Raw genomic sequence first — 16575 nt, 5'->3', positions numbered from 1 at the left:
TTTATTTGTTTTACACCGCTTTAACCTTAATGGTAAACTATCATTTTCAGGAAAGAAAAAATTAGGTAACCGGGTATTACTAACATTTTGCATAAAATAATGTTCGTAAAATAAAAAGATCATTGTAATATTTTATAGTAAAACGTTTTGCTAAAATTCTCAAAACAATTGAAACAGGTACATCATCCAAGGAAGTCAAAAATGAGAAAGTATGAAAATAGTCGTAATAGTACTTTGTGCTCCGGGGAGATGACGCTCCCGATATATTCATATTTTTAAATACAATTCACTAGGTATATATGGACTAAATAATAATTCTTGCTTATAGAATAGCTAATAGAATTTCTGTTTGATAATTTTTATTAGTGAGCTGGTAGATCAAGAGTTGAGAACAACATTAGGGTTTCATCTTTCTCCATATTCTAGAGTTGTGTGTTGGTTTACTGTCTTCAAGCGAGGAAGACCATCGACTGAACCAAGGTTAAAAAAAGTTAAAACAATGGTTTGGCGTATCGTTGCGTAACTACAAAAACAAATAGTTCCGTATAAGACTCTTCCTATTTCAACGGTTAAACATTTTAACATGATAATGCAATAGTTGCTATGATACACGATTTTTAAGGGAACAAGGAATTTCGGATTTAGAAAATTGATATGCCAAATGCATACCTAAAAGATGGCTACGTCGAAACATAAAATACAATTAATTAAAACATCATTGCGTCATATTTATTGAATACCCCGAGTATATTTGGTGAGTAGTAGTTTCATAAATTTTCTATACCTTAAGCAAATAATATACAAAGATAAAATATATATCCTATTTATAAATATTCTTGGAATGGAATCTGAAATTAGTTTACTACAATACGTCAACCTTGCAGAGCATGGATTTACTAACAAAAGTTTTCTGAAGAGAACAATTTTCTTAATACTATTTCGCCTATTCTTCTTTATTTATATTTTCCTTCGCCTTATCGGATTTACTATCTCACAAAAGTCTGACTAAGAGTTTTGTAAATATTCTATAGTATGCGATAATGGTGTTGACAATTTACTTTAAGTGTATAGCAATAATCAACATTTGAATATATTATATTAATAATTCAGTCAAATTTACATTTTATATTCAATATCATAAACATCAAACGAATACGAATTTCATGTCACAAATTACTTATTTTAGTTGACTATAATCAAATGAAATAGATGTCGCTAAAGCCGCTAGGAGCTCATGTTATTTGAAATGTTCTAAATAAGGATTTTTATGTAATTACTAGCTTGCCTGGCAAACGTCGTTTTGCCAGGCAAGCAAGTAATATAGTAGAGGGTTGAAAGTTTTGGGTTTGTATGTATTTTTTAATACTGTTGATACAGTTGATAAAAAAATATATGAAAATTAAAAAAAAATATTTAGGACTACCCGAGGAGTTCGGTTACTAACCCCGTGACACAAGAATTTTATATATTAGATAAGATATTATGTTATGTATGCTTTACTAGCCAAGCGTTCAGCTCTCTTTATATGCCCCTTTTCCACATTGCATTTATTGCATGGGATACGTTTATTATTTTCACGAACTGCTTCCGAAAATTGAGCAGCATATATGAAATATATTTGACAACAGTGTACGTCACAAACGTTAATTACTTATTTAATAAGCATTTGTTTCTTATTATTAAACAACTTTTGACGGTGTGATTTAATAATAATAATAAAGTTTTTGAGAATACTTTTATATTAGACTTTTTTGTAGCATTTTATTGAACGGTTTTAACGAAAAAAAGTTAGTTTATATTTAATAGTTAAAATTCGCCACGACCATATTCCTGTTAAGTTTTTAATACATACATTAAAGTTTAATTTAAAAGACTAAATTAATGTTTAGAGCGAAATTTATATCGCTATTGTAAATTACAGAATTATTTATCAATTTATGGAACACTAATATATACAAAGTGTGTTCAGACCGATGTTAGTACAATAGTAAATGAGCCTAATATTTGTTATTGCACCAATACATTGGTATTTCTATTAACTGTGAATATAAATTTAATTTAGGCAATTGCAGTAAAATAGCGATTAGAGGTGTAGTGTGCGGTTGAGTTAACTGAAATGGTTAAAAAACTTATCCATTCAAATTTATTTTATATATTGTATAAAAAATGATTATGTGGGAAATACCACATAAATGCTACAATAACAGAGTTTATTTTTTAATGTGTAGGAACAGTAAGCGACCTTATAATATTTTTATTCGAACTTTTTCAAATAAAGATTTATGAAAAATATCGTTAAAGTAGTGCCTTAATAACAATAATTAAGTAATCATCAAGCTAAACATGTAAAATGTTGTTAAAAACCAGTTACATTTATCATTTATCCGTTACAAACAAATGCTTAAAGACATTGTTTTTCAAAAAACTGTCTATAGATAATTTAATAATCGAGGATCTATTATTTGATTATATTCTTCCCACAATTTATCGTCTCAAGGCGACATTATTATCATATTTACTATTTACTCTATTCAAATAGCCGACGTAATTAAGTTCTTTGAAGTACATTAACTAATACATTCAGAAATTAGATTTACGTTCGTGTATTAAATTGTTTTGTAAGGGTGCGTCCACATCTCGCGTATGTGTCGCGAATGTGGTAGTGCGTTTAATATAATTACTGCATCATTAGCTATATTCTATTACTGATAAGGAGGAAAAAAGAGACAACGGCGTTGGTGGCAAAATCCTATTTTTAAAAGAAAACAGAATATAGCGGTAAGTAAGGGGTGCGGTGCCCGAGGCGCGGGCGGAAGGAAGACGCAAGCCACTAGCGCGCCTAACTGAACACTTTCGCGGCATATTTGCCAGATGTGGAGGCACCCTAACAATAAACATTATTATTATTCACACATATGTCATTGTTCCGATGTTGTTATTATAACAACACTGACACACAATTGAATAGAAATAAATAAATGAGTAGTTACCACATATACAGGTTTATGGAACTTATTATTTTAAATTTATTAGGATTTTTAGTATGGAAAAGCATTGTGTGTTGTATTGCCTAACATGTTTGACTGAAGTTAATAGCGTTAAGTTAAAATCTCTGTCAGGTATAATACGATTTTATGATCATTGTCTTAAAAAGTCAAATATTAAGATAGTAGTGATGTCCTGCGACTACGCACTCATTCCAGTTATATACGAGGGGCGTTCAATAAACAGAGATAAATTCACTACTATACTTTCTACTTTAAATATATTTACTACTATAAATTCTAATATAAAGTGTCATTAAATGCTTGGATTATGTTATGATCGAGTCTATTGCCGCTGATTTTAAATCGAGTTTATTGTCGCTGTGGTTAAATTTTTTCTGCCATTCAAGAACCTGGTTTAAAATTAATGGAAATAGCAAGAAGATTTTAAGATTTGTTAAAAAATAAATTTTAGTTTTAGAAAAAAGATACACAAAGTGTATACATTTGAAACGTTGAAAAAATGTCATTTAATGAATGATGTGAACTAAAACGGTGTTAAACTAATTATCAATTTTTATTAAATAACCCTAGTGTTATATATTTTTTATCTACGTAGAATTAAAAACGTATGTGCAGGCTTGGAAAGCTGCATATTAATTAAAAATTACATCACGTAGATATAAGCGATAACATATTTATCCGACTGACCGACTACCGACTGACCTACCTAATAAAATATTTTTATTAAAATTAATAATACAACTTAAACTTAATGCCAATTAACAACGGAATATACCGCAATCATATTTTTCCAAAATAGCTCGGTACCGTTAACAATTTATTACATTAAGCACGCAAGTTATAATTTACTTCCCTTTTAATGTCGTAAGAAATGATATTTAATATCGCGATATTACAAAAACCACGAATCTGACTAAAACCATAATTTTTTTATCATTAAATAAAAATACCTGTCCTCTTTTACCTACTCTAAAAGGTATCCAATTTGTTATTTATTCGATTAATATTTATTGCAAGAAGAAACCTGCAAAATACGACTTCGGGTTAAAGTAACAATAGTGACAATAATAAAAAATAAATCTCGAAATAAACTCACTGCAATGCACAGGTTACAATATTTAATAGATACACTACGCCCGAACCCAATATTGTATCCACAATCTCAGATAGAACACAATTGTGGACATCAGACCGTGTCGATCTATCTCCTATCTGCTTCCCAATAACCAAACCCTACGAAGACAATCCATTTTTGGCGACGGATAGAATGCAATATCCTCGCTCTTTACACTCATATTTCATAATCAATATAAACTAAATAAAGAAATAAAACCGTACAAAAAATATTAAAATATACTTGTCAATGTTTGAAATATATCAAATAGCTTTTAAAGTATTTTAAAAACTGATGTAAGTTAAAATCTTAATCATAATTTCCTATTGGAACTGTCATTTTCATACAAAGGTCTATCAACATACACTGATCCGACCTACCATGGATAGTTTGTATCGACAGATGGCTATTACAATCCGTCGATTGGTTATTGGCACACTTTTATCATTATTTAGGTCTATCTCATATTATGATCATAAATGGATTGAGATAGGTTATTGGGTTTGGGCTTCAAACAACATTGTTACGTGCTCTTACTATCTTAAATTGTAACAAGACAGCCGTCAGAAGAAATATATTTTTTTCGGTTGCCAGTCGTTTGAAAATCAATATGAACGTGTCAAATTGGATTCTTAAGAAGCTGCGTACATAAACATCTCCAGTATACAGAGAGAAATATATTTTAATCGATTTAATTAGTAAAATAGTATGTCTAATCACTGATATACCATTATATTTGCATTCATTGCTATAGACATAAATCTTACCATGTTATTATTTTTAACCGACTTCATAAAAACCGATAGGTGGGTGTTATCAATTAACGTCATTTTTTGTGCATGTTGATACGCATCTGGATAATTGGAGTGTCATGCAGACAAAAAGTTATTAATACAGGAATCTTATTATAAATTTTTAATAAAAAATAATTTGGAGGCCGTTGTATTTCTTATTAAAAAGGATTTTTTTGCCAAGATTGTTGAAACGTAATGAAATCTTAAATTCTATGCAGCGCGTAGACTTAGGGTTATTGTCGAAACAATTATGATTTCGTGTTCAAAGGTACGAAAGAATGAACTATGATCGAAATTGTCAAAGTTCTAAGCAGACATGACAGTTCTGTCACTCAATATTATCATGTATTTTTTACAAATAAATTATATATGTCAAAGAGGCAAAATATACCTGTCAAAAATGATTTTCAAAAACCATTATGTGTTGGTTCATTCAGTAGTTTAATGCAATCGTTCACTAAGTCACACACCCCGTTTATCTTACTGTACACTTGAGGTTAAATGATATTAAAACGGTAATTAAACCGATATTACATATAAATTTGAATACCAACATCGCAGTAAGTGGCTTTATGACAATAGAATTCTGAAGAGTTTGTACTTCGCATTTACAGTTGGATGTCGCTGACCACGAATGTATAATTAGGTTTATATCGGTTGAGTTTAATACCGAGAGTTTTTTGCTTGAGATTTCATTTTAGCAACACTGCTTGAAACCTTCGAAATATACCAACGGTATTTCAGTCGTATTCTCGGTTTAATATTTGTAAAATTAGGACAGTAATCATGCTTGCCAATAACATAAATGTTTGTCAGGAAATTGGAATATTTGCTTTCCGATCTGGGGAGTTGTTTACGATTCGAGAAAATGTAATTTAATATTAATATTATATCCCTTAGTAACGTTCTGCCCTAGATTTGTGTATTTTATTAATCATACAAGGTAAAAACTCTGACATCTCCATCTGATTCCAATTACATCAATCAATCATTTGATTTTATATATAGTGGTTTTTCTTTAATTTTGAACTATAACATGGTTGATTTGCTTTTGAAACATTGTACTCAAAGAAAATAAGATTATAATGTTCCGATGTCTACATCTGTCTAACATCATGTTGTTTGCCGAAAACAACTTGTCATATTCATCTCTACCATTTCCTCTTGTTTATTGTCTTGTTAAAAATTTATTAAAGTTTAATGAATTTCATTAATTGTGTTGATACAGGTGTGCCAAGTCACGATAATTCTGTATTTCTGACTGATGGCGTTTTAACGAATTTATCTCACTACCTTTGTTTCTGACAAACAAATAAAATCCATAAATTATGCAAAGCAGTTGATTCGAACTTCAGCCGCTTGACACTTAGTCGATACCCATATTTAAGGGGCTGTCTAAGATTATTATTATTTTTTTTCGTAGGGAAATGCGTTACCCATTCCCCTTTCTCGGCACGGTTGCCTGGTGGTGAAGGGTTATGTGGGACTCGCTATTGAGCATACCCACCAAAACCCCACGGCGCCACCAACAATCACTTGAGGCACGGTTAGGTACAGCTTAGCCTTGTCCACATTCAGCCACGCGATTAGCCGTTAAAGCTCACGGTCCTCTGCGGCCATGATTGATGTCGATGGACCTTGGCTCAGCAAGGGCCATTCACATCGGCCAATTCGCCCTGTTTTATGAAGCTGGGGATGGCCGGGAATGCTTACAGGCTCAACATCCTTTCGCTGTCTAAGATTATGATAGAACAGATATTTAATATGTATTATAAAATTTTACAATCAAGCTAAAAAGAGTTATGCAGAGGAGTGGCAACGTATTTCTCAAAAAGTTATTATAAACATAGTGGAAAGCAGAAGGATTCAAGCTGTGATTTTGGCAGAGAGGAAGTTACACAATTTTTCAGTTTTTACATTTGTAACGTTATTTAATAAAAAAAAAGGAAAAAATTACTTTTAATACTAATATTGTCTTTTATTAACACAACTTCTGCACATTTAAAGAAAAACACTTTTTTAACGGATTGAAGTTATGTATTATTGTAAACTTATAATTATTTAAACATAATTTTAAATTTATATTTTCGTTGTTTAAATTTAAAGTTTACAATAATACATAACTTCAATCCGTTAAAAAGTGTTTTTCTTTAAATACTTTTAATACTGTTTAATGCCAACCAATTCTTATTATGTTAATTCATAATATAATAATTATAAAAAATCTAATGTTCACTTCACGTTAATTTAAACAGTATACATAGTACGTCAGACAATTTAGTGAATAATGAAAATTTAAATGAACTAACTGGTAATTGACCTTAGAACGTATATTTCCTGAGATGCCCCTTGTTTTTGCTACGGAGTTTAAATAATTTTGTGACGGACTATTGTTACGTGTTAATTATTTTTCGTATTTCGTTATGGACTTATTTTCAAGAAGTACTCGTCAATTTTGACACGTTACAATTTAACAATAATTGAACACTATTATGAAAACGTTGATTTTCCTTTCTATCTTTTTTATTTTTTTTTATTTATTATAGATATTTTTTATCATTTGATTTGTTTTAATCGTGATGTGTTTCGTTTTCCCGAGCACAGACTACATTAAACTGTTACTTAATTGTATCAATGAGAGCTTCAACTGAAATCAAATCGCATTGATTGCAAATAGTATTTTTTAATAAAGACAGCACCGAGCATTATTATGTTGGGTAGCGGCGACCTGATCCCTTGAAACCGTCAAAAAAGTAGCATCAAACACTGTTTTCGAGGAATTTTCTTCACGCAGTGCTAGAATGTATTATCGTAGTTGAATAGAAATAAACTGTTGCTATACATGTCTTTCATGTTTTCTTACATATTATTCCCGAATGATGTTGCAAAATTATTTATTATTTAAATAACAAATTGTACTACATACCAGTATGTGAACACAGTGGGTGGCAATTATCCCTACTAGCACGGTACCAAAGCAACCAGGTATGATTCCAGTGTTCTTAAATGCTGCTGGCATCGCCAGAAGTCCAGATCCCAAGGATGACTTAAGTAGGTGGAAGAATGACCCACTGGTTCTGAAAAGTCCATAGTCTTTGATATACCCACGCATAGATTTTCCATTTTTATATATTTTGCGTTCACCGCTACAGGTTTCTCAGACCTATACGGATCTCAGACTTAGTAGTATGTTATGTACGGTTGATATATTTACGTTATGGGTACGCTCCACATAAATATATCAATGTAAGTGTATCATACACTGTGTAAGTGTCTTATTTATTTATTTATTTTATTTATTTATTGTCTACAACATCATACATATTACGAAATCTACAGATAATTTTATAAAATCTTCTATCTAATATGAAAACATAAGTTTTTCTAAAAATAGGAATTAAAAAAAATACAATTAAAATCATAAACAAGATAAGACAAATACACAAATAAAATTACCAAGAATGTTGGTACTTAAAATAGAGAAATAGAAATCATCAGCAAAACAGCGAATTAGGTTTGAGAAAGGCACCCAACAATGCATTTTCTAAAACCGATCAGCCCGACATAATCCGAATCCGAAAGCGAAGCTGTGTTCAATTCGTTAAAGTTGCGAAGAATTCGAACGAAAGGTGCCTGAACTCCTAGGTTGGTTTTGGCAGAAGGAACTTCGTAAGGAAGGAAAATATTGGTGATGTTAACCCAGGGAACGAGTATGGGACTACAATTTTAATACCCTGTAAGAGGTCACTGTTCTGTATAATATGATTATTTAGCAATTTATGTAAGAAGGTAACACCGGCATAAGTCCTCCGATCGTACAGTGAAAGTGAAAGTGTCTTATAGTACTAATATTATTTTAAATAAGTCGCAGCAGTTTAAAATCATAAGAATTATGACTTATGTATCTGTTTCGTGACCATTACTTTTTGTGGTTATCATCCTTCTGTCTTACGCTCGCGGTCAACTTTTTTAGTCTAAGGTATTCCGGCGTCCACACCATGTTTTTCTTCCTATGAGCGAGCATTAAATGCGCCCATAGACAATCCATTGGTCCACAGCTACCTACTTCCTCAGGCATGAGACTTCCACGCCAAACATTATGTCAACAATGTCAATACACAATTTTTATATTATTGCAAAACAATAATAATAATTCTTCAAACAATACTACATATTCCAAGTGTCGACATGCTCATGGCATATCGTTATATGCCACGAGCATGTCGACACGGTAATATTATGTATAATATTACCGTGAATAGAGATAATACTTTTTGTTTCTGTTAAGTATGTTTTTTTTTGTTTTCCCTTTTTTATTTCTGCACTTCTTGCCTACCTTATCTAATATACTCATAGTGGTTTTTTCCTTTACTAACAGTGGTTGTCTGGAAGAAATCGCTCTAAAGCGATAAGGCCGCCAGTTGCTTGTCATTAAATTATGTTTAATATTTTCCTTTTATGTAATGCAACGAAGGGTTAATAAATAAAAAATAAATAAATAAATATTACCGTGATGTCGACATATTCACAAGGGCTCAATTGTTTTACATAAAAAAATAATACGCTGTAACCATAAAATGAACTTACACAACATGGAGCAGTTTGCGTGGTACCAATAAAGGCCTACCAATTCAGCCTTAAGAGAGATAACCAAAATTTACTTATATACATCCACAATAAAATCCGGTATAATTGAGATAAAATTTGATGGGTGATTACTTAGTTCTAAAGAATCGTTATTGGAATTTTGTATTTTACTGTGCAAAAACCCAATTACAATAAGTCAGATATCCCAGTTGCATTTCCCAGCGAAACTTTTATTTTAAGTACGTAGGAAATTATTAATGAATAAAAGGCACAGTATTATAAACATTGTTCCATTAAGATAAGAACATTCCAGTATGTCTTTAGACTACTTTTTAAATATATCAGACTTAATACGATGGAAAAGTTCTAGAAATTCAAATAAACACATGGATGTTATTATTCCACTTGACACACTGTCGCATAAATATGTTACACGTGGCATACAAAATAGAAATAAATATATATAATAATAAAATTGATTTAGCTGTAATTATACCAGTAACAAATGAATAAACAAAAATATATATTAAGTTTTTTTAAATACATTTGACTGGTAGCACGACACTTACGCAAAACCATGGAAACATTACGAAATAACAAATATCTAAACAAAAAGATACAATATAACAATGAAGACTATTAAAAAAGACCAAAATTAGTCAATTTCTATAGAATAATTATTATCTTGTATTGACCGGGGGTACAACAACTCTGTATGGGTTTTGCTACAGCATTTTGAAATTTTGAAACTGTATTTAAAAAAAAATACGTTTATTTTGAAACATAAGATCATTAAGGTATCACTTATTCAACGTCAATATTTGAACCTGTAGGCATCCCTTCTCATGGCCAAAGTATTTCTTGGACCCAGACATAAACGTTTTTGTGTATTTCTTTTTATATATACGCGCAATCAAAGTAATACTTGTTGTATTACTTTGATTGCGCAATCGTAAATAATACCATGGCCTACCACGACCTCACGACTGAAATTTGTATGCATAACTTTATTGGAATTTCTTAAATAAAAACAACATATTAAATGAAATAAAATAAGGTTGAACCGTATTCACTAAAAGTCATAATATACTTATACTTGAATAACAATCCCATAAAATGAATAATCCCGCGGTCATGACTCAATTGTATTATTAAATAGTTTTTATTCACAGTATCCTTTGTTTTTGTATTTGGTACATTCATCACCTCGATTGACCTTGCCTATAAAGGAAAATCAAGCTACGGATTGAGCGTACCTGGCCATGGGACAACAGCCAACCTTTAGTTTGAAGATATTACATAAAAGAGAATGAAATATGTTCAAAACACAGACTAAAAGTGAGTCTCTATGTTGGAGACATAACTTCATAAAACGATATTTAATGAGTGTATCTTTAAATAATACTATAGTATACTAAACATTAATACTTATTATACTATTATTATTTACATATTAGGCAGTTTTTGCCGCGCACCACTACTTTGTGGAACCAGCTGCCGACTGAAGTATTTCCGAACCAATTCGACTTAGGGTCCTTCAAGAAAAGAGCGTACCAATTCTTAAAAGACCGGCAACGCACTCGCGAGCCCTCTAGTATTGAGAGTGTCCATGGGCGGCGGTATCACTTAACATCAGGTGAGCCTCCTGCCCGTTGGCACGTGTTCTATAAAAGAAACTAACACACGCTAAATACACACACAAACAAAATTTCCAAATGTTAAAAAATAACCTACAACAAATATCCATAATATATAATGGGTTTTTAAAAATTAATTAAAATAGCGGAAATACTTAATACTGCACCATATACTCGCACGTGGCCGCGACAAAAAAGTTTTAATATGTCTCATTTGTTATATCAGGAAATTAATTAAATATAGAAGCGTTATTTTTCACTATAAGATTGAAAACTGGGAAAGGATTTCAATTTTTTTTTATTAAATTTTAAGAGAGCGCGGTATTTATTGAAGATATTACTAAACTGTTGAAATTTTTTCTATTTTTACTTAAAAACTAAAACTTGAATAGAGGTTTACAATTATCTTTGAATTATATGCACGCAAAAGGTTGAAAGAGATTCTAAACAATTTCATATCAGTTTGTAATATACTGGGCCCTCAGATAATATTACCATTATAATTAAATATATAGCTATACATGAATTTAATTAAAAATATAAAGAATACTACATACGGATCTCGGATCAATTTATTCTTATTCGTGCCGAGAAGCACCCATTAAGAACACTTTAGATGGAGTATTATTTACCGTAATCATATAATTCGGTAACGTAAGGTTCAGTCTCAAAAACTTTTTTTTTTTTTTTTTTTTTAGCACACTATTTTTTTTATAGAACAGGAGGCAAATGGGCAGGAGGCTCACCTGACGTTAAGTGATACCGCCGCCCATGGACACTCTCAATGCCAGAGGGCTCGCGAGTACGTTGAAAAGTTCTTGAAATTTTTAAACTATATCTTAAACGAAGAAGAAAGCCTTTCACATGATTGATTTGAGAAATTGAGATTAGCTAAATGTAACGGCTAGTGTGGGTCTAGGGATGCTGTCTTTCTTTCTTGTGGCATCCGGGCCAGGGGGCGATCGCGATAACTAAGTTTTGTAGTTGACCAAAGATGTATTCGTATAATGGGCAGCTACGACTTTGTGCGTTTAACAATTTCAATGCCTTTGTAGCCGATACTTTGGCAGCAAAGGTATTATTAAGTAAACATTAGTATTCCTTTGTAAACGACTAGTATTGTCGACTCAGTTTCCGCCATTTGGTCCATTGTGCGTTAAGTGAAAACGGCTTATCATATGATTACATTCTAACCTGGCGAGTGAGAGTGTAAAGACTAGATGATGACGTATTTCGTTTGGGAAAATCCGAGAGACAACAAATGAAACGAGAAATAACATTGTCGTCTCGATTTAGATTCTTGTTCCCCCAAAATTTTACTCGACATGTTACTCTCAAAATTGTTTTTTTATTGTTTCAGATTTTTCCAAGGAAATATGACTAGTGGAATATAGCTTGGCAAATGAAAGTATACTTACGATGTGGGATGGGCAACATTTCTATGATTGAAAGGATTGTATACATTCTCTTCTTTATTTTCTGGTGTTAATGTGACAGTGGAGGATACACACGACTTGTCTTCTACCCTAAAATTGTTAAAAATTTAGTTACAGCTATTGAGGCAACCATATAAATCAATTTATCATACAAGACATATACCGCCTTATTCATGAATAATTATAATTCTTTAATAGGATTTATTAGTGTTTTATAAATAATTAATTAATTAAATTGTATTTCCTGTTATTATTTAATATATACAGTTTATTGTATTTGTATTAGGAATAAAACTATTAACAGTAAAAACTATACATTTTGTGCCACAAATTTTAAATAAAATAATGTTGACTAACATATTTACAACACCTTGGTGTAAGTTTATTCACAAGTTGATATTCTCGTAATTAAAAACATAATATGTTTCTGGTATTGTATTAATTTAAAATCCAAACTGGTTTATACTTATTAAGAAATAACGGATTATTTATGCTTCAAGTTCTGTTTGGCGTGATAAACGTCTGTCATGTCAATAGTCAAAACTATTTATTTTCTAAAAGTTTGTATGTCAAAATGTTTGTGTATCAAAACACATTTGTACACAAACATTTGTTTTTTTTGAACTATCGACAAATGCCCTTGAATAACAACTAAGAAGATAAACACTTTAAACACAACTTTCATCGATGAATTCAATAATGTTATGTAGTAGTCTGAATGTTGAATTGATCCACAAATGTGTTGAACATGGCCACATTAATGTTTGGGCAGGCAAGATCAGTGTTAACCATATGTGTCAACGATATAGATCGATAAACATTATAATGCAAAAAACAGGAGCAATATATAACTAAGCATTTAAAAAAACATCTAATAACAAACGCTGCAAGTATGCCTATCCATAAAACCTATCAAATATATTATATATCTATATAAATGTATTTACTTTATTTAAAATAAAAATAATGAAAACGTCTACATAATCTACCAAAATCCCAAGCAATATCGTAAAAAACTCACCTGTTTTCCATTGCAATGTTGTACACACGATTAGACACATCCAAACATGAGAATAAAATGCAAATATTGTCACGAATATCACATTGTGGGAATTCACGCTACCGCGTAACGCGACAAACGACTTTGCGAAGTGATTTTTCTGTGGATATGAGAGATACCGTGACTATGATTTTTGGATTTCCTAGTACAACCGTAAGCGACAACTAGAATATTTAAAAAAAATGTTTTTATGTTCTTTTTTAACGTTCTTATCTTATCTTATCCTGAATATTTTGAGACACGATTGATAGGTAGGGCCTGCAGAGGAAGTTTTTGCAATCTTCAGGATACCACAGCTCCTCCACCATCTCTGCCCACTGAACTATTTCCGACCCAATTATTTTAAATTTAACACTCGTATTTTATAATTAATAAAATGTTTCCGATCATTATCTTTTACCCAATATAATAGTTAAAATTATAATTATTTTGGGCTATTAATTATAAATAATTTGACAACTTAAGTTCCAAATATGGTTACCCTACACAAAACATATTTGAAAACCGATTCTTTGATATAAATTGATAACACTACACTAAATCAAGATACAATGGCATTTACAAGTGTGTGAGATGATTGTCTATATTTATTGTTCAACTGACAATCGTCTAAGCAAGCATTTCATATTATTTTGATTTGACATAAGTTTACAGTGTATTGAATAAAAATATTTAAAGGTAATCTATGATTGGATTAAATCAAATCTGGACGATTCTACTAACATTTATTGCAGCATATTTTATTTAGTTTCGATTTCATATATATCATATAACATATATATATATATATTTTATATGATATATATGAAATAAAAAGTCAGGGAATGCTCCGATTATTTATCAGGATCGAGTCAATTGACTGTGGTATTTTATTCTCACTTTTGCTAATCATTGAGATTTTGCTTGTATTACTTTAAATATTCACTTTTAATTTTATTTCATTTGTTTTGTTTTGTTACGACCAATCAGAGCAGGGCTCGTGCCTCGAGTCGGGGCTCGCCATCTTGATTTCTGGACAGTCCGTTCCGGGGTATGCGATAAATTACTTTTTGAGGAGACGTTGGACCAAGTTGGGTCTATGATATTTGTGCTTAAAAGTAAGATCGGTGCCTTGATACCGCTGCTCATTATAATTTAGGCTAAAGTGCCGTTTGAAGTGTTAAAAGGAAAACTTAAAATTAAATATTGTGTCATCTATATTCGTGTCTTTTGCGTTCGCACTCGACCCATACGACGCCCACTAAACCCACTAATGACGATTGTATCGAAAGAGACATAATTTACATATTAAGATATACCTATATTAATTTAAATGTGTCCATTTAGACAATCTTCGTCTGGGGTACCTGAAAGAAACTGCACAAAGCAATGAGATATAATATTTTGTCTGCATTGTATTATAAACTGTTTTGTAATAATGTTTTTGATTTAAATGAATTGCTAATTATTATTATTTAATTTTTAAAGTGCGTTTGCCTAATTATTTTTAACAGTCTTGCATTTTGTAAATTTTCTACGATTTTAATAATCTTATTTTATAATAATGAGATTGTATATTATGTAAGTATTATTTCGATTTAAATAAGCTTGCATATTGTGTTTGGAACTTAAGTAAAATTTTAAGTATTTCAACGTATTCCATGTTTGCCTTGATTTGTTTAAGTAGCTTGGTATATTTTCTTTAGTTTATACAATATAAATTTCTAAACGCACACATAAATATTTGCCAACCAATATTCATGTCCATCCTTTTTCATTACATACAGTATTCTAAATTTTTATGTTTTCTTTAATTTGAGAAGGGCGTTTATCGAATCGACGGGATGAACATTAAATGTTTGACAGTTACGAAACCCATGAACATATTTTCTTTTATTTTAAGGTGAAACTTTATTACATCGTCTCAAACTTTTTGGTCTGTGTGGCGCATGTCACGTGACGGTCGGCCGCGGAGTAGGTATATTGTGAAAGGCGCTCGTCATAGCAGCGAAGGCCAATATGGCGGCGCACATATTTCGCAGCAGCTGACCGTGTAGTATATAGACTATTATTCACACTCGTTTTTTATTCTTTCGTCAATTTATAAACATATATTCTGCTATTCGCGATAAATACAACAAATCAAAAACTAAAAACACTGAATGAAAAATATTATTTTAAATAATAAATACTTAGTAAAATTACGGTGAATGACAAGATAATATGATTCACACAATTGACATTAGATAAAAATGTCATTTACGCCAGCTTTATTTAATTTGCATGTTGATGTAACATTGTTGTATCCGTATCTCTCATGGATTAAAGGATTTTAGATAATAAATAGGACAATTGCCCCATAAATAGTATCTCTGTCATGTACCAATATTTATTCGTAGGTACAATATGTGTTCTTATTTTAAAGTGTAGATTTCTTGAGAATTTTTCCTAAGGATAAATACCTTCAAGTTTGCGGCAAACAAACGAATCTAGTTGTTGCCTTGTTTTCTGCGTTTCTATGTCCATGTTGTGTATTGTATTTCTTTGTTTTCAAGTGTAAATTTATAATAAATGTGATGTATATGGCAAAACTAATTTGTATGAAAAATGTCTCATTATCCTTCTGAATATGTATGTAACGAGTCAACGATCTACTATCGTCACTAAATTATCTTTCAAGTTACATAAGAAACCTTTAACGTCCTTCTTATTTACGTCAAATAATATATACATACACATATATGATTCACATTCTTTAAATTCAAATATAAACATCATATGCTTATATATATAATAACTAGCTAGCTATTGTCAAGAATTATACATATGTATCTCTATTCAGGTCGTTCACTTGGTTATAAAAAAAAAACAAAAAATTATTATCATTTATTACGTCACATATTAAAAATCTCATAATTCTATACAGTATTACATTCTGTGTACATTGTTACATTTATACA

At 30.9% G+C, this 16575-nt stretch overlaps 1 protein-coding gene across 2 annotated transcripts in view; it reads right to left on the bottom strand.

Moving 5' to 3' along the window:
• The window catches only part of LOC110999608 (proton-coupled amino acid transporter-like protein pathetic), a 43146-nt gene extending 29385 nt beyond the window's left edge, over nucleotides 1-13761 (bottom strand). Inside the window, exons 1-3 of one of the 2 annotated variants that reach the window (XM_022268745.2) lie at nucleotides 13598-13761; nucleotides 12559-12666; nucleotides 7843-7993 (exon numbers count right to left, since the gene is read on the bottom strand). In XM_022268745.2, the coding sequence (XP_022124437.2) occupies nucleotides 7843-7993; nucleotides 12559-12666; nucleotides 13598-13608 (270 nt within the window). In that variant the 5' untranslated portion in view covers nucleotides 13609-13761. Of the gene's footprint in view, nucleotides 1-7842; nucleotides 7994-8839; nucleotides 9010-12558; nucleotides 12667-13597 lie in introns of those variants that run through there. The other variant, XM_045632042.1, reaches the window with a different exon arrangement.
• Nucleotides 13762-16575: the final 2814 nt, after the last annotated feature.

The sequence above is a fragment of the Pieris rapae genome, chromosome 18 (assembly GCF_905147795.1).
Source record: "Pieris rapae chromosome 18, ilPieRapa1.1, whole genome shotgun sequence".
NCBI classification, from domain to species: Eukaryota; Metazoa; Arthropoda; class Insecta; order Lepidoptera; family Pieridae; genus Pieris; species Pieris rapae.
The sequence above is the reverse complement of the archived record's forward strand: the minus strand, read 5'-3'. Positions and strand labels throughout refer to the sequence as shown.